Genomic DNA, 18,489 nt, shown 5'->3' on the forward strand with positions numbered 1-18,489 from the left:
AAACAGAAAACAAACAAACAAAAAAAACCTGTAAAACTTTCAGAAAACAACATAGTAGAAAATCTTCAGAATCTAGGACTAGGAAATAATTCCTAGACTTGACACCAACTACACGATCCCTAAAATGAAAAAAACTGATAAATTTGACCTCATCAAAATTAAAAACTTTTGCTCTGTGAAAGGTCCTATTAGAAAACAAAAAGACAAACTACAGACTAGAGAAATTATCTGCAAACTACATATCCAACAATGGAATAAAATATATAAAGAACTCCCAATATTCAATAGTAAAAATACCCCACCCCAATTAGAAAAAGGGCAAAAGAAATCCACAGATATTTTACCAAAGAATATATACAGATGGCAAATAAGCATACAAAAAAGTGCTCAAAATTCTTAGCCATCAGGGAAATATAAAGTGAAACCACAATGAAATACCACTACTCACTTACTAGAATGGCTAAAATAAGTAACAGAACACCAAATATTGGCAAGGATGTCAACAAATTGAATCATCCATATATTGCTGGTAGAAATATAAAAATGGCCCAGCCACTGCGGTAGTTTCCTATAAACTAAATATGCAATTATCATAAGACCCAGCAATTGTATTATTGGGCATTTATGCCATAAAAATAGGAAGTTTATATTTACATAAAAACCTGTACACAAATGTTCATAGAAGCTCAATTCTTAATAGCCCAAAACTGGAAACCCAGATGTACTTCACTGGGTGAATGGTTAAACAAACTGGTACAGCCATACCATGGAATACAATAAAAAGGAATGAAAGGGATACAGTCACATGCAACAACTTGGATGGACCTCTAGGGAATTATGCTGAGTGAAAAAAAAGTCGACCACAAAAGCTTAGCTACTCTATGATTCTATTTATTTAACATTCTTGAAAATGATAAAATTGTAGAAATGAAAAACAGCTAAGTGGTTGACAGGTAGGAACTTGGGAACAGGTGACAGCAGGGAGGTGGATATGTTTATAAAAGAGCAACACAAGGGATCCTGTGGTGATGGAAATGTTCTGTATCCTAACTGCTGATAGATAAATAAACCTATGCAAGTGCCAAAATAGCATAGAACTAAACACACACACATAGACATGCATATGAGCATAAGTACAACTGGGGAAATCCACATAAGATCAGTGGATGCTATCAATGTTAATATACACGTTGTGGTCTTGTACTATATACATAGTACAAAATAAAAGATCTCTCTGTGTTAGTTCTCACAAGTGCATGTGAATTTACAATTCAATCTACAATTATCTCAAAATAAAAAGTTTAATTAGAAAAAAAACCACCAACTTTTCTTTTGGACTGGAAAAGATAATTCTCAAGTTCATATGGAAAAATAAGCAAAATCAGGACAAAACAATGAGAAATCTTTTTTCTATTTTCACAAAAACTTCTTAAGGATAAGATAAATTCCAAAAGCTCTTTAAGGCAAAACCGATATATCTAATTTCATTAAAAAAAAAAAAAAATTCCAGGGCCGGCCCCAGAGCCTCGTGGGTTAAGTCCAGCGCGCTGTGCTTTGGCGACCCGGGTTTGGTTCCAGGCGTGGACCTACACCACTCATCTGCGACCACGCTGCAGCAGCAACCCACATACAAAACAGAGGAAGACTGGCACAGATGTTAGCTCAGGACACATATTCCTCAGGAAAAAAAATTCTACATAAAAGAATCATAAATAAAGTTAAAATATAAATGTACAGTTAAAATATAAATGTTAAAATGAGGGGGGTAAATGTAGCACCTCATTATCACAAAAAGCTAATTTCTCTAACATATAAAGAATTCTTATAAATAAGTAAGAAAAAGATCAATAACAACCCAATAGAAAAATGGGCAAAGCATGTGCAAAGACAATTCATGGAAAAGGAAATACAATTGACCCCTTAAAGACTGCTCAGATTGGAAGAGATCCAACATTTTGTTAGCACTCGTTTATTAACTGTAACAAATGCACCATCCAAATGTAAGATGATAACAATAGGGCAAATTGGATATGAGGTATATAGAAACTCTGTATCATATTCACAACTTTTCTCTAAATCTAAACTATTTTAAAATAAAGCTTATTTCTTTAAAAAAATAGGCAAATGACTTGAACATCTCACAAAGGAAGATATTCAAATGGCCAATAAGCACAGAAAAAGATACTCACTGTCATTAGTCATCAGGGAAATATAAATTAAAACCGCAATGAGACACTATTTCACTCCCACTGGGATGTGAACTGAAAATTCTCATCCTCTGCTGGCGTTCTCTTTGAAGACCTGTGGGGCAGTTTACTTTGTGGTCACCCCATAGAGACAGGATGGACCTCCCACCCCAAATTTGGTTTGGATACTAAGTCAGAGGACAGCCCACCTGCATCAAGAGGATATGGAAAGATTTTTGACTTACATAATTAGTCTTTCTGGGGAGAGCAGAGCAGACTTCCCAAGGTAGTTCAAATATAGTTTGAGAGGGAAAGGAGAATAGCTTGTGGGTGTTAATTGCGTTAGCTGGTGATGCCTGCGTGAGGGCAGGGGTGTACGTGGTTTGAACTCATTCATGGTGCCAAAAGAGGAGCACCTGGGCTTTTTAATCAGCTTGCCCAGATGGAGGACAGGAGGGTACTTAAGAGCTGTCATCAGTCAAACATAGAAATGGAGTCAGACACTATTACAGCTTCTTATCAAGTCGGGCATCCGCCTACTCTATAGTCCAGACATTCCACTCCTAGGTGTTTACCAAGGAGAAAAGAAAACCAATTTCCACAAAAAAACCTTTGTTTTTTTTCAGAGCAGCTTAACTGTAACAGCCAAAAACTGGAAAAAATGTTCAAAGTAGCCTTAATTGTAATAGCCCAAAACTGCAAACAACCTAAATGGCCATCAAGAGAAAAACAGATAAATAATTGTGACATACCCATGCAACAGAATACTACTCAGCAATAAGAAGAAACAAACTATAACATGAATGAATCTCAAAAAAAGTATGCTAAGTAAAAGAATCTCTAAACAAAAGAAAGTATATTTTATTATGTAATTCTGGAAAAGGCAAAATTAATCTATAGTACAGAAAGCAGACCACTGGTTGCCACGGGGCTGGTGTGGTTGTGAGGGCAGGGACCGACTGCAAAGGAGCATGAGGGTACTTTCTGTGGGGATGGTACTATTTTATTTCTTGCTTGTAATGGTGATGTATGAGCACATACAATTGTCCAAACTATATTCTTAAAACAGGTGTATTTAATTGTATGCCAAACGCATCTCAACAGGGTTGATTTATTAAAAAGTAAAACATCATGCTGAGGGAAAGAACCCAGATACTAAACACCCTGTGATTACATTTGTAGGAAGTCCCAGATCATGTGATACAAATCTATGGTGATAGAGATCCAAAAGCGGCTGCCTGGGGTAGGGATTGAGCACGGACGATAAAGTGCACAGGCAAACATTTTGAGGGTGATGGGAAATGTTCTTACCCTTGGCTGATGGGTATAGGTGTATATAATTGCCAAAAGTCATTAAGCTATAGCCTAATTTTTAAAAAGTGCCTTCCTTAAAAACAAAAATAAAAAATTTCTAATCCCACAACTAATGAATACAATTAAAAGGAAAAGTCAAACTTCATTAATTTTCTAATCATGAGGTAAACAGAATTGAAAAATAAATCTAAAAGTTATGGAATTAACAAAATAGATAACTTGCAAATCTAACTTTAAAAAAAGGGACAATATTAGAAATGAGCAAGTGCAAGTAACAGATGGCTTATGTGAGTTTTTCAGTAATGGAAACCTGTAAAACAACCCATTTAGTGCAGCGATACAAAAGGGATGTCTATGAGAAAAATAAAAGTAATAAACTCCCCCCCAAAAGACTAATAGATCTAACCACACGATATTTTAAAATGTATGTTTAATGTAACACTAAACAAAATTTAAAAATTAAATGATAAAAAGCAGAAAAAAATATTTGCAACAAATGAAGAAGGATAAATATTCTTTAGAGAGTAATTTTACAAATCAGTAAAAAATATATTAACATCTCCTTAGAAAAATGGACAAAGGATACAAACAAGGAATTCAAAGAAATGCCAAAGCCAACACACCTTCAATAAATATTCTCACTTACTCGTAATCAAAGAAATGCCAGTTACAAATAGAAGAAGAAACCATTTTCATCTATTAAATTGGCAAAAAATCATTTCTTATGGTCAGTACTCAATACTGAATGAAAGCAGTAAAATAAGTCCTAAGATAGACTGCTCAAGGGCACATAACACAACTTTCTGCAAAACTTTTTGGCAACTGCGGTCCACAAAAACGACTCAACAATTCTCACTTTATGAATCTATCTTATGAAAACAAAAAACATGATCCAAGAGTTACTTCAAGGTGGTCCAACACAGGGTTATTTATAATATGGACAAAGTAAATTGCTTAAATGTCAAACAGAACTGTAAAGTGAATTATAATACTTAAATCATAAATATGAAACCTTTGAAAAAATTTAAGGACACGATTTATATAAAGTATAATTATAACTAGGAAAGTTTATATTTATATATACATATAAAATTTTAAATGATTGGAAGGAAATATCTCAAAAGGTTAACAAAGGTTTCTTACAGGTAGTGGAGGCTACGGTACGATATGTACTTTTTATTCTAAATGTTCTACAATGCATATTACCTTTATCATCAAAAGAAATATAAACATTGAGTACATTTTCCACACACAAAAATCTATTTTTAACAAATGCATGATAAAATTTATGGAAAGCCTTCCTTTTTTCCTCAAGGTCCATATCTAATAAGTCAATTAACCAGGTGGGGAAAAGAAGATCACCACGAAAGGAGGAACCAGAATACTACCCACAAGTCCTGTCAGAGTTCCCCAAAGCATTTCACAATTGACCAATATTTTCAACTTTACTGTTAAAGATAACAGAAGAAAATAAAGAGAAGGCAGTCTTCTCTGAAGAATACAGCCCTTTACTTACCGTCTTCTGCTAAGATCTTGGCTGCATCTTTATCCTCTTCCCACTTCCCAGTCACGAAGCAATCTCTGATACTGTTCATAACCTTATACAGAAAAGTCAGCCTGAGTTGACATGCTCCAATCACTCAACAAAACAACTCCTATTAAGTAGTAGTAGTAGGTGACAACTTGCCCTTAAATACTTTCCAAGCCATTTTATGGATATTCTAATTCCAAGTGGGCCTGAGATAGTATACCCTAGATGTAGAGAGTATAAGCATAGAGATGAAAATATAAATGTCATAACATTAAGCAGTGGAAAAGGAAAGTACTACTAGCTCCCTTACCTCATAAGTAAACAAATACTAATTCAACAGATTTTCAAAGTTTCTTAGTGTTCCTAAGGTTTTTACATTCTTAATAAATTAATGGATCTAGGCATTGACCATTTACAGTTGCTAACATCACAAGATGATGTTATGTGCTTCCTAATTAAAAAAACACCACCACCTAGGAAGCCAAAAATAAAAATCAAACCTAAATCCAATCAAACTTCTAGATGTGCTGTCTATAAAGGAGCTACAACCATGTGGTTATTTAAATTCTAATTAATCAAGATTAAATAAAACAAATAAAATTAAACATTTAGTTGTTCTGTCTCATTAGCCAGATTTCAAGTGCTCAACAGCCACAAGTAGCCACACTGGACAGTGTATACATAGACTACTTCCATCAACACATTCAGCTTTATTGATATTGCTCTCTATCAATTTATAGGAAATACAGAGGAGAGAGGAGTCTGATAAACTGAACACAGGGATGCAATGCAATCTACAAAATTCAGAATATGAGAAACTCTACAAATCAAATACTTGGTTTCTTAAACAAGTAAAATCTAAGGGAAAAAAAGAGATAGGCAAAGGCAAGGATTATAGATTAAGAGATTTAAAAGGCATAGTGAAAAACAACAACAAAAAAACCTGGTAAAACTACACTATGGTGTTTAATGAGGCAAACTTGGAGGATGAAACTATGAAGAAAAGAAGGAAATGATTACCATAAGAGTTGTGGTTCCCTCTGCAGGGAGAGAGAGGACTATGACCAGCATGGACACATGATGTACTCACCTAGTAAGCCGTTAAGTTAATCAATTGTTTTTATGTGGTCTTCTGTAACCTGATTTACATTTTAATGTAAAAAATGGTTACATAAAATCTCACAAAGTACATAAGTGCTACCCAGTGAATTACAATTGGGAATGTGTGAGTGACTGGGTCTCTCTGAGGAGTGACATTTAAGCCAAACGGAATGATCCAAAGAAGCCAGCCTTGGGGGATCAGAAGAACACTTCAGAAGAAGAAAAAAAGAGCGGGCAAGAGGTCTAAGATGGGAACAAGCCTGGCAAGTTTGAGACCTGAATGAATTCCAGTGTGACTAGAGAGTTGTGAGCAGAAGAAGAAAATTTACCCTTGTCACAGATTTCTGTTTGCTTACGAATAGTAGAAACTCTAAATTTAACTCAGGGACACTAGGTATATCCTAGTTATAAAACACAAAATATTTCAAATGTGTGAAAACTTATGTGCAATGCTTGGAAATAAAGATTAATGCTACTATCCACACTAAAAGTTGAACATTTTCCTTTTCTCAGTAACACATGCACGTGGTCTGACTAAACTCTGAACATGTTATTGCCTAGGATGCAAGAAATATTTACTCCAGTATGTGGTGAAATGCCCTTTTATCTTAGAAAAAGAAAAAGCTAATAACAGGTAGGCAATACTGAAATCACATAATCTTCTTTCAGAAGAATTCCTTTATTCTCAAGTCAAACATGCTGTTCACACCCAGCCTTACCTCCTCTAAGTCCCAATCATGAGGCGCCTCCACATGAAATCTGGAGCAGTCCAGAGAGTCGGCCTTGTGCTTACACTCTCTGGCAGGCTGGCTGACACGAAACAACCCTCCAAGCTCTTCCCTGGTATCATCATCATCTTCTTCATTATCCTCTGTCACTAAAAAGACCACCATGATGGAAAAGTGAGAACAAATCCACACTGTAGAGGACTTGGGACTGAGCGTCCCTGTTCAAGGTATGTACGGTAGGGCCCAGGAGCACATCTGCCACAGACAGAGAAAGGCCAAAGAACTACTGTCAACATGTCTGGACCATGTCTGCCCTCCCGCAAGACAGCAGCAAAGAGTCCACTGAGGAGGGAGAATACTAAGGGTTGTGGGAACAAAGGGACATTTAAAGGCAGGGCTTTCAATTACCATGAAGAGCTTCTCTTGTAGAGTGTTGAGTCTCTAATCATTAAGAGTACTCAGGCAAAACCTGAGTGGAAACAGGTACACACCAATCCTCTGATTTGATGCTCCTGGCTCACATATACTCCTTTGGCCTTGGTCTAATCATGTATTAACAGAGGACCACAATATAAAGTTCACCACTTTATGTTTACTTTTTGCATCATTGATTTATACTTTTTCCAAAACAACATATAAACAGTTTAATAAAATACAACATCAGAGGACAAGGGCAAAAGGGAAAAACAGAATGAGTTACACAGAGTTCTCATTCTAGGAAAGGAAAAATACACATTTACAGGTAGAAATATTTTTCTGGCACTAAATTCTATGCAAAAATTCCCATGTAGGACTTTGTATAGGAGGCATAAAATGATGTAATGGAAAGTATTCTCATCAAAAGTTTTACAGTAAACCCATAAATCTAGTTCATATGATTGATTTATGGTCCTCATGAGCTAATGGCTAAAAACACCTGCTGAATATAAACTATGACAGCCAGGAATATCTTATAGATATCAAAAGTAGCACCCAAATCCTCCAACCAATTCCTCACCCCCTTTTCAGAAAAGAGCCGAAGACACTAAAATGTTTCTAGATCTGAACCAGAGCTCTTTACCTGTTCCATAAATAAGCTTTCGAAGGTTTGGAGTCGCTTGTTGCTGCCTCAGAAAGGCCTCAGCTGCCTTCCTGGAAAGGTCTTCCTTCCACTTGAGGGCACCTGAAAGGACCAACACTAACATCAGTTAAGTCTGTTTATCTTTCCTCTGTGTTTCAAGCTTACTGCTCATTCATCCTGAAATCCTTTTATGAGGTGCAATATCTGAACTGCTAATAAAATCTCCAAAACAGCAGACCCCCAAATGTAGACTCTATTTGTAGAACATTTTCAGTGTCAAGTTTAAAATGGCAGTTAAATTAAATTTGAGCATACCTGAAGTTTCTGTGGGAAACTTATTTTCTTCCTTGTAACTTTCTTCCTCCCTGAGTAAGTCTTCTACATCACTGGTCTCGTTAATCAAGTTCTCTAATCCCAGCTTCTGACCACTAACCACCTGAGAAGACTCTGGAATCTTTTTTCTAGTAACCTCTTCGTTTTCTGAATCCTCTCCCTCTGTACTGAGAGAGGAGCTTTCTTCAGATTCATCTTCAGATGCAAATGCCTCTTCAGCTGTGCAATGACCTGAATCTGAAGTGGTGAGGATTGCTTTTTTCATTGTCAAAGACTTCTCTGGATTCAAACTGTCACTCAAACCTGCTTTACTACCTTCTCCAGCAGCCTTAGATTCTAAAATATCCCTCTCTCCTTCTGAAGTGGAATCCTCTTCTTCACTGCTTTCATTGGCTTCCCCTGCTTCTTCTTCCTCTGAGCTCCTCTCAAGGTCATCGTCACTATCAGCAAATGCTGGCAAATCCACCTCAACATCTTCTTCCATCTCCTCAAGTCTCTGCCGTTTGACACCTTTCCCAGTCATATACTCTTTATCAGCCATTTCAGCATCCTCCTCTTTTTCTGTTTCATCATCACTAGAGCTATTTTCCAAGCTGTCACCTTCGGACATTTCTTCATCATCTTCATCATCGCTATCTCCAGACTCATCTTCTTCATCTCCAAAAATGGCTTTCCGACGGACTCGACCAGTTTTCAAATCCATCTGCTTTTCCTCTTTTGGCATCCACAGCCTATATCACCAAGTAAATGCAAAATAATTCAATTTGTACAATAATTGGCCAATCTAGAAATGGCAAGTCAATACATATGCAAAGAATTAGAAAATAATGTCAAGGAATGGCTTTAAATGACATAGCATAACAAGTGATTCGATAATACTGGAAGAATTAATAAGCAAACTCATGCACAATTCCCTAATGCCACTCTTCAAAACAACTTATAAAGAGAAGCAGGAGACAACTTTTTTTCCTAAAAAAAAGGTCTAATTTTAGGAAAAAACTGCTCAGAAGGGAAGTGAGTGTTTAATAGATCTTTCAGAAGATGGATCATTTCCAGATGGTCCTTAGAGAAATGGCTGAATCCAGGTCCACGGCAGGGAAAGTACAAAGTAAGCCTGGAACATCTTGGGTCAGAAAGCAAGGAAGTACTCAAAGACTAATGGGGACATGCCAAAAGGACACAAGAGGCAGACAGAAGGGACAATATAGAATAACTGTGAAATAACGATAGTCATGGGATAATAACAAATGGAATTTTTAAAAAAAGTTTACTAGTCAACAGTGATACTAAAATAAAGGGGTGGAAATGAAAGCCCGTTGTTAAAGAATGCCAGCTAACAAATGTAGAAGGAGAAAGATTAAGAACATTGCCACTTTGAAATCACCTATGCAATACCTGATAAAGGGTCATCATCAAGATGCTAAAACCAGAGGATAAAATAAACTAAGAAGCTACTAATGTAGCAGTGTATATAAAACTGCTGTATATAGAAAACTGAAAAAACCCATTAGGAAAATACTAAAAATTGTACTAAAAGAGGACAGATAAGTTAGAATGCACCAATAATAACAAAATGATAACTATGTAAAAAGACTATAGAAAGAAAATGCTCACAACACAGATACGAACATTTTACATGTATTGTGACTGTAACTGTGAGAAAGAGTATACATGGGGACAAGCATGGCTAAAGGAATACTCAAAAGAAGAAAATAGCTACTAACATTGATTGTAATAATGGGATCTTTTAGTGAATACTTCTTACCTGCCAGACATCATGCTAAGGAGCTTATGTCCACTATTGTATTTAATCATCACAACAACTACGAGATATTAGGAAATTGAGGTTTAGAGCAACCAATTTCCCCAAACTAGTAGGTCTATTGCACTTAACTACCATGCTATATCATCTGCTAGTTAGAGCGCAGCAGATAGTTGTTTCCAAAAAAATTTCCCTTCATTTGGATATATTTATAATAAACTATAAACTCAATAATCTCAATCATTTTCAGACTGATTTTTATTGAGAGTCATAAATCACCACAATAAAGCCAAACATCCACTATAAGGTATACAAATTCCCAATCCAGACTGAAAATAATTCACATTAGCCAGATATTAGTGGAAATCAACCCACAGGAGATACTACAATGCAATCTAATTACAACTTTTAGAGACAAGCTATGTGGCTTCTGGACAGCCACCTGTACAGGCTCCCTGACTCTGCTTGTTCTCTGGATTCTAAAAGAAAGCCAAATGACCTCAGGTTTCCTAAGAAACAAAAAGCAACCTACGGAAAAGGTTTTGTGATATCTGAGGAATATTCTGGGTCTGTTAAAAACTGACTCTTGTACACTATTTCAAGAAAATACTTCCATGTAATGTCACATAAGTGAAGAGCCCTCAGAAACGTAGGCACACACAAGCAAAGCAAAACAAAACCACCTGGAATGAATTCCAACAAAATGTGTTATGACGGCAGAGTTATGGGCGATATGGTCTTCTGTGATATATTTTATTAAAAATAGAAAAAAAAGGACACTTACCCTTGATTATCTATATCCTCTGACCCCAGTGGTTTTGAATCAGAAAAAAGTGTCACTCTACTTGAAGCCATCTTGGCATCGATAGTGGAATGGGTGGAAATGAGACTCTGGACCAGTTCATGGGTGGGCCTTGCCTCGTCCTGTCAAGGCCATCAAGAAAGGGAGAGTGAGGAACACACAAGGATTCTGAAGAGACACACTGGTTTCAATCAGTTTCTCAAAATTACCCTAAACATAGGGGCTGGCCCCGCAGCCGAGTGGTTAAGTTCGCGCACTCCGCTGCAGGCGGCCCAGTGTTTCGTCGGTTCGAGTCCTGGGCGCGGACATGGCACTGCTCGTCAGACCACGCTGAGGCAGCGTCCCACATGCCACAGCTAGAGGAACCCACAATGAAGAATACACAACTATCTACCGGGGGGCTTTGGGGAGAAAAAGGAAAAAATAAAATCTTAAAAAAAAATTATCCTAAACATAGTTCCTGAGAAGCTTTCTTACTGCCTAAAAAAAACAATTCTTACAAAAGCCTAAAATTGATCTGTCTTCATTAAACTTTTCCAAAGGTCATGGAGTATACAACCTGATAACCTTAGTACTAAGCTAGGAAAATCTTAGGTGCCAATGCTACAGAAAGCATTTTTTTTAGCCCAATAAAATCCCATTTCAGAACAAAGAAATAAAAATCTGGAGACCATTTAAAAAAAAATTGTGCTACCGTTTGATTAAAAAATTTCACTTCAAGGGTTCGCTGCATAGAAAGATCTCTCCCAATGAGCAAAGCTGCACGCATGAGGGTGCTCACTGCAGCACGGCCCAAGCCAGGGGGCAGGGGTGGGACCTGTGGCCCTCCGAGGGGTGCTTCAGTAAATGAGGCTTAGCCGTACAATGAAGTACTGCACAGCTTAAAGAGACCGAAGCAGCTTACAAATACTAACAGGGAACAATGGCATCACATATTCTTAGGTGCCCCAAAACGTTGCAAAAGCATTTATAGTCAGATTCCATGTAACAAATATTACTTCCCTCTCTCACACCCACAAATACCATATATATGTATATTTGTATACATATATAATAATCTAAATACATAGAATATAATCTAAATAGATACGTTTATGTTTAGAGAAAAACAGAAAAAAAGAGAAAGACCAAAGAGAGCTAGAAAACACACTGATTTTGTATACAGAGACAGGAAGTACGGTGCCAGACTGCCTGCACTGCTCACGCTGGGAGACGCAAGATCCATGTGTCTTGGCATCAGGGAGGTATGGAGGACACGACTCTTACTTTCTGCCTGGTGCAATTAAGTATTCTGTATATTTACAATGTGCATTGTGGCCTTTATCATAAATATGAATAAAGATAAAAAGCTTCAGTAAATAAAAGCTGACTACATTACTTCCTGCAACCTCTCTCTCACCGATTCCTGGAAACCATGGCTGCCACCAAGGTCGACATAGACAGCATCTTTGTCATACAGCACACCACCAACTCCAGAGAGAGGTGCGTAAACCAACTTCTCCTTCTCATTTAAACAGCGCTTCTTTTGTTGTTCAGGAAGTGCACAAGGGTCTGGGAGGAAACTGACATCACTCACAGCAAAATCTCCTACACCTGGAAGACAGAGACGGGAAGACGGCTTTAGCTGACGGGTGTACTGACTGTCAGTAGAAATGGCCCAGTCGAAAGGCTTCAACCACGACAAGCACATTGTTTGGCACTGTGCCTCTCGGGCCAAACACCACCATCAGAGCAGAGGGGATCCGGTCAACTCAACACCTTTGCTGGCCGATGCAGAGCTGGGTTACTCTTAAAACTTCCAGCAATGTGGCTCTATCTTATTCAGTCCTTTTTCAGTTTTCCTGAGAAAAGAAGTCATCCCAGGAGTTTTACAAATACAGTGTATTTTACAAGAAAAGCATACCTGGCATGTGAATTTGGCTTCTATTTTTCAAGTGTGCTCCTCTTAAGTAACCATAAAGAGACACCTTTCGGTCACACTTGATATTTGTTCGGATATCTTCTGGGTTTGTCAAATCTTCCATCCTAGAGAAATAAAAAGCAATTATACACCAGAAATGAATGTCAGAGTTCTTGTACCTCCCTTAACGTGTCAATGATGCATCACATTCGCTAGTTCACTAAATATGCTGCTTAGAAAATTATTAAATTCAGAAATAAGGAAGCACAGTTAACCATCTACCAGAGGAAAAGGAGCCAACACATGACTGCATCTCTCTCACAAGAAATGAGAAGTGACATGCACTAGAGGTTGAGGAAGAGTAGAGAAAATATCCCAAAAAACCCTTTATGAAAGAGGATTAAGCTGTGATCTGGGTTTTTTAGTGTGGCTTGGATTTTACAAGTGGAGAAAGGGTACTCCAGGCTGAGAAAACAATATGAAAAAAAGCCTAAAGGCAGGAAAGCACAGGGCACATCTGAGTGACTGGAGCACCACAGTCCAAAGACAGTATCACTGAAAGTTAAGGCTGAAAAGGCAGGATAGGCCACATCCTGCGGCCTTAAATGCTTCAAAATCCTCATTTTCTGAACATTTCACACTTTACTCTCAAAACTACAGCATCTTTAAAAATACAAAAAAAGTAGATATTTTCCATCAACTACATTAAAAAATAAGCAGAAAATAAACCTTATTACTATTCTTTTTTAACCTTTTTAGCTTTGAAATATGTAGGCCAGGAAGAAAATGTTTGCATTCACTTTTTACCTGTCTACCAGGATATAAGGGTGAGAGGTTTGCCATGTAAGAGGCCTAAACTTCATAACTGTAATAAAACGGCCCAGATTGTGTATTTCTTGGTTTTGATATTCTCCATGTACCATTCCAGAGAGGTAGAACAGCTTGGCACCCTAAACATAAAAAAAAAATTAATTAATTAAATTCTTGTCGATATTGCACCAAAATAAAGGTCTCTAAATGAGAAGCAATCCTAAGAAAGGGCGACTTCTAGCAAATCACTGTGCAATGCTTCCAGAACTTCTCTGGCTTCTTTTCAGGACTCCTCTTATTAGGGTTTCATAGGGGCAGAACAGCAAACACATTCAGTTTCAAGACTGCTCTCCAGTCAAGCAGTGGCATCGGTCTACAGTACTGCACAGAGAGGGCAGTGAGGCCTGTGAGCACAGAAAAAGTTCTGTGACTGCTGGGCCTCAGTAGTATGGAGGGGAGGCAGGAGTAGCAATATGTGTGCACCACAGTTCCTGGTCCCATAACTAGGAGATACTTCAGAGAAACTCTATTAAATCACAAATCAAAAACACTCAGAGTCAGACACAACCTGGTGCTGGGGGATATGGAGACAAATGACACACCCCAGGAGGTCTGCAATCAAGACTACATCGTGGAAATATTCCACGGACTATGAACAGACACATAAAGGAAACTCAGGAGGTGAATCCTGTAAAGATGTTTGTTAATCTCTCTTACTCATCCTGTCTATTTTTAAAGGTTAACAGTATTAGTATTCAATAATTAATTCTCTTCCTACCGGGTAAACTTCTGTCCAGAACCTGTGTTTTAATCGTTTCTTTGTCTTCTTCAGTTGTTTATTATACTTGAAGGAATCTAGGTGAGTGAGAACGCCCATAATTTTAGGAAAGCCATGTACTTGACAGATGTTTAGAAACTCAAATGTTTCCATTTCAAAGCCAAAGCTGGCATCTATAAGCATCAGGACCTAAAAACAGAAAACACAATTTCTCAAGGAAGCTACTCAAAACAGATCATCAGCAACTATGACCTGTGGGCCAAATATGGCCCATCACCCATTTTATAACTCAAGTTTTACTGGAACACAGCCATGTTAACTCGTTTATGTATTGTCTACAGCTGCTTCTGCACTACAATGCAAAATTAATTAGTTGCAACAGACACTATGATCCACAAAGCCTAAAATATTTACTATCTGGCATTTTACAGAAAAAGTTTGCCAACTCCTGCTCTAGACTAAATCAAATGATTACTTAGGAATCACCATGACAGAGAAAACACCAGGCTTTGACTTGCTCTAAAAGGCAACCATGAGACAATATCCACCATGATATAAACTTCCATTTTAAGAATCTGGATACATGAGAAATAACTCAGAAAAAGCTGGGTCTAATTGGGTCTTCATTTGAAAAGTACTCACTTCAAGAAATAAAGGGGTTTTTTTTGGTGAGGAAGACTGCCCCTGAGCTAACGTCTGTGCCAATCTTCCTCTATTTTCCATGTGGGACGCTGCCACAGCAAGGCTTGATAAGTCATGTGTAGGTCCATGCCAGGCATCCCAACTGGTGAACCCGGGGCTGCCGAAGCAGAGCGCATGAACTTAACCACCACACAACTGGGCAAGCCCCAGAAATAAAGTTCTTTGTAAGGTATTTTTAAGCCAAATAACAGATCCCTGACACCCAAAAAAGGAGAGGAAGTGGTGATCAATGAAAAATTTCAAAAATGTATAGAGGGGCCAGCCCCATGGCTCAGTGGTTAAGTTCGTGCACTCTGCTTTGGTGGCCCAGGGTTCGCCAGTTCGGATCCTGGACAGTGACCAAGCACCGCTCACCAGGCTGTGCCGAGCCAGCGTCCCACATAGAGGATCTAGAAGAACCTACAACTAGGATATACAACTATGCACTAGGGGGCTTTTGTGAGGGAAAAAGAGTAAGATTGGCAATAGATGTTAGCTCAGAGCCAATTTTCAAAAAAAAAAAAAGTATAGAAAATCATTTTTGTTTCAATCTTCTCACGGGGGAAAAAAGGTTTTTGCTGGGAAATCTGTAGTAGGAAAACTGTATCTTATATGTTAATTTGTAATAAGCAAATTGCTCAGAAACTAAAAAGAAGGCTACCAGTTTAGAACTGAGTCAAAGAACAGTAAAGTTATAAATGGTAATCTATAAGAGAATATAAGTGGACAAGTTCAATTTTTAAAATTTATGACTCTTCAAACATGCAAAATAATTTCAGAGTTGATTCCTGCAGACTTCTAGTTTTAAGATATTAAAGACATCTCTATTTTCATATTTGTGTAGCTAACTAGAAAAAAATTTTTTTTTTAAACTTATCTTTGATTAAACCAGAGAACATTCATTGCCCTAAACTGCAAACACAGGAAGGTGGCCACCGAGCACTGTGAGACAGCCTAGCTGCCACTGCAGACTACAGGCCAAGCTGGCACATGGAGTTCTCCAACACCACCAGAAGAGGTCGAAGGTGAGTGGGGTGGCTGTGGACTATCCCTATACCCCATTTGATACCACAGACCGCCAAGTGGCAAACAATTAACAGTAGGGTTAGAAGAATAGCAAACAGTCTTTGGTCACCTAAAGTAAGCCTGTATTACTCCTCCAATGCACAGACATGTGCACGCACACACAAATCCATGCATTATGTGAGCCTTCACTGTGACTTAGGAGGCTTTATGACAACCTAGAGCAATCAATACAAGCCAGGTCAAACAAATCTTGGTACATACAACAGAATACTTTAAAAAAAATGGGGTTGAGCTACAGTACTTATTACATACCTCCAAGACACATTAAGTGAAAAAAAGCAAAGCACAGAACAGTGTATATAATAAAGAGTGTGTGCTTTAAAAAGGTTGCATGTGTATTTTATATATGTATCTAGAAGGATACTGCTGAGAGGAACTAAGAGACTAGGGGTCAGAATAAGGAAAGAGAAAACATGAATTGTGCGTAGCCTGTAGTGCAGTTTGAACATTTTACCAAAAGTGTTGTGTTCCTTTTTAAATCTTAAAAAGATTTATACAAAGGCATCTTTCTTAATATGTGTATGTTTCTAAAATTAGAGACTTGGTATATTTTACGTAAAAGAGAAACTAATGACTCATGCTGAACTATTTCAATCATTTCAAATATACAAGGCTTAATAAGTTTATACTATTTTGTGCTGATAATAACACTTATTTTTATTAACAGTAGCATTACATGTTCAAAATTTGAGTGATATTTAGTTTTCTGACATTAAAATGGCACAGTTGTAAGATCTATATTAAATTACTTTTGATTTTATATTTTAGGAGACTTTCTGAGCCAAAGGAAGTCACCAAACAGCTCGTCAGAAAGTGTTGAATCAAAAAAACAAGGTATCTGTTACCCTACACCTCCTAATCAATATGGCTTAAATTTTTTTTCATTTGGCTTTATCTTTGCTAGTTTAAAAGGTAATTAATGAACATGACCATTTTTGTAAATGTAATGGAGGCTGCACAAGTTCCATATGCTGAGTACTGTCTAGATTTTCTATTACAAACTCTGACAACTTCTCAAGGTAATCCATGTACTTAATCATTAAGCATGGAGGTTCTGCCACCATTAAGAGCAGAGCTCCCATCCTCAGACAAATTACTTAACTTCTGGGAGCCTCAGTTTCATCATATATAAACTGGAGATAATACCTACTTACCTCTAAGGCACACTAGGGGATTAGATGAGCTAAATTTGTAGAAAGCTGTTAGCACAGTGCCTAATAAGGGTCCAAGAAATGGTACTATTATATATGTGAGCTTTTTATTAGTTACGTCCATTAAAGGTTTTCGCCATCCTGTGGTTAGCTTTAAGATTTTAGAATACAATTCACCGTGCATATTCCATTTTTATTATAACAATTATCATCATCATCAATTCAAACAAATCTACCGTATCCTTGATGATACTCACCATTCGTTTAATAATCATAAACTTTTCTTCCCTTCAACATGGGATAAATAACTTATCACGCGGCTGTAAAGAAACCCAGGTTGCCTCCACTGACTTACCAAATCTGCTACTTTAGCCAGATCAATCATCACGTTAATGTCACACCCACATTCAATAATGGTGAGTCTGCGCTTTTTACCTATAAGTGAAAAGATGAAAATTTTATTTTATTTATTTATATTTTTGAGGAAGATTAGCCCTGAGCTGCCATCTGCCGCCAATCCTCCTCTTTCTGCCGAGGAAGACTGGCCCTGAGCTAACATCTGTGCCCATCTTCCTCCACTTTACCTTATGTGGGATGCCTGCCATAGCATGGCTTGACAAGTGGTGCGTAAGTCCGCACCCGGGATCGGAACCAGCAAACCCTGGGCCGCCGAAGTGGAACATGTGAACTTAACCACTGCACCACAAGGCTGGCCCCTGAAAATTTTACTTTTAAAAAATCTTGGAAAAAATCTATCCATTAACTCAAATTATCATTTTTAACTACATCCACTAAAGCATCACATATACTTATAGAAGTATGCCAGAAGTTCATTCTTATAGGAGAAAAGTGATGAAACAAAATAAATTCCATCTTGGTTTTCTTGCTATGTTCTCTAATTTTAAACTAGTATCAAAAGTCCACCCATACGAATAAAATACTCAAACTGGAACAGGCAGACAAGCAGGCTTGATGACAACCATGATCCTGCTGTTTAGCAGCAGACCAATGTTTCTATTTCTATCAAAGTTTCCTGTGTTCCCACCAGAGCTAAAAACATTCTCAAACCTAATGTAACAGAATGTTCATGTAACAATCATTATTTCTAAATTAAGTTAAAAGAAATCAGTAAAGACAATAGGAATGCTTTAAAGATAAAGAAAAGCTTCAGTCCAACTATATTATTGCTATAATAAATTTCAGATTCTACCATTGCCATTTTGGGAATTTGTTTCGTCTTCTCTCTTAGATCACACAGGACAAACT

The 18,489-nt window shown here is 37.4% G+C and overlaps 1 protein-coding gene across 4 annotated transcripts in view; it reads right to left on the reverse strand.

The window, feature by feature from the left end:
• Positions 1-18,489, reverse strand: part of BMS1 (BMS1 ribosome biogenesis factor) — a 38,941-nt gene that overhangs the window by 17,083 nt on the left and 3,369 nt on the right. For all 4 annotated transcript variants that reach the window (XM_070491929.1, XM_044758159.2, XM_070491935.1 and 1 more), the window contains exons 4-13: positions 17,579-17,658; positions 14,306-14,494; positions 13,525-13,667; positions 12,721-12,842; positions 12,217-12,410; positions 10,800-10,939; positions 8,236-8,984; positions 7,921-8,022; positions 6,852-7,009; positions 5,017-5,098 (exon numbers count right to left, since the gene is read on the reverse strand). In XM_070491929.1, coding sequence (XP_070348030.1) covers positions 5,017-5,098; positions 6,852-7,009; positions 7,921-8,022; positions 8,236-8,984; positions 10,800-10,939; positions 12,217-12,410; positions 12,721-12,842; positions 13,525-13,667; positions 14,306-14,494; positions 17,579-17,658 — 1,959 coding nt within the window. The remainder of the gene's footprint in view (positions 1-5,016; positions 5,099-6,851; positions 7,010-7,920; positions 8,023-8,235; positions 8,985-10,799; positions 10,940-12,216; positions 12,411-12,720; positions 12,843-13,524; positions 13,668-14,305; positions 14,495-17,578; positions 17,659-18,489) is intronic.

The sequence above is a fragment of the Equus asinus genome, chromosome 2, assembly GCF_041296235.1.
Source record: "Equus asinus isolate D_3611 breed Donkey chromosome 2, EquAss-T2T_v2, whole genome shotgun sequence".
NCBI lineage: Eukaryota > Metazoa > Chordata > Mammalia > Perissodactyla > Equidae > Equus > Equus asinus.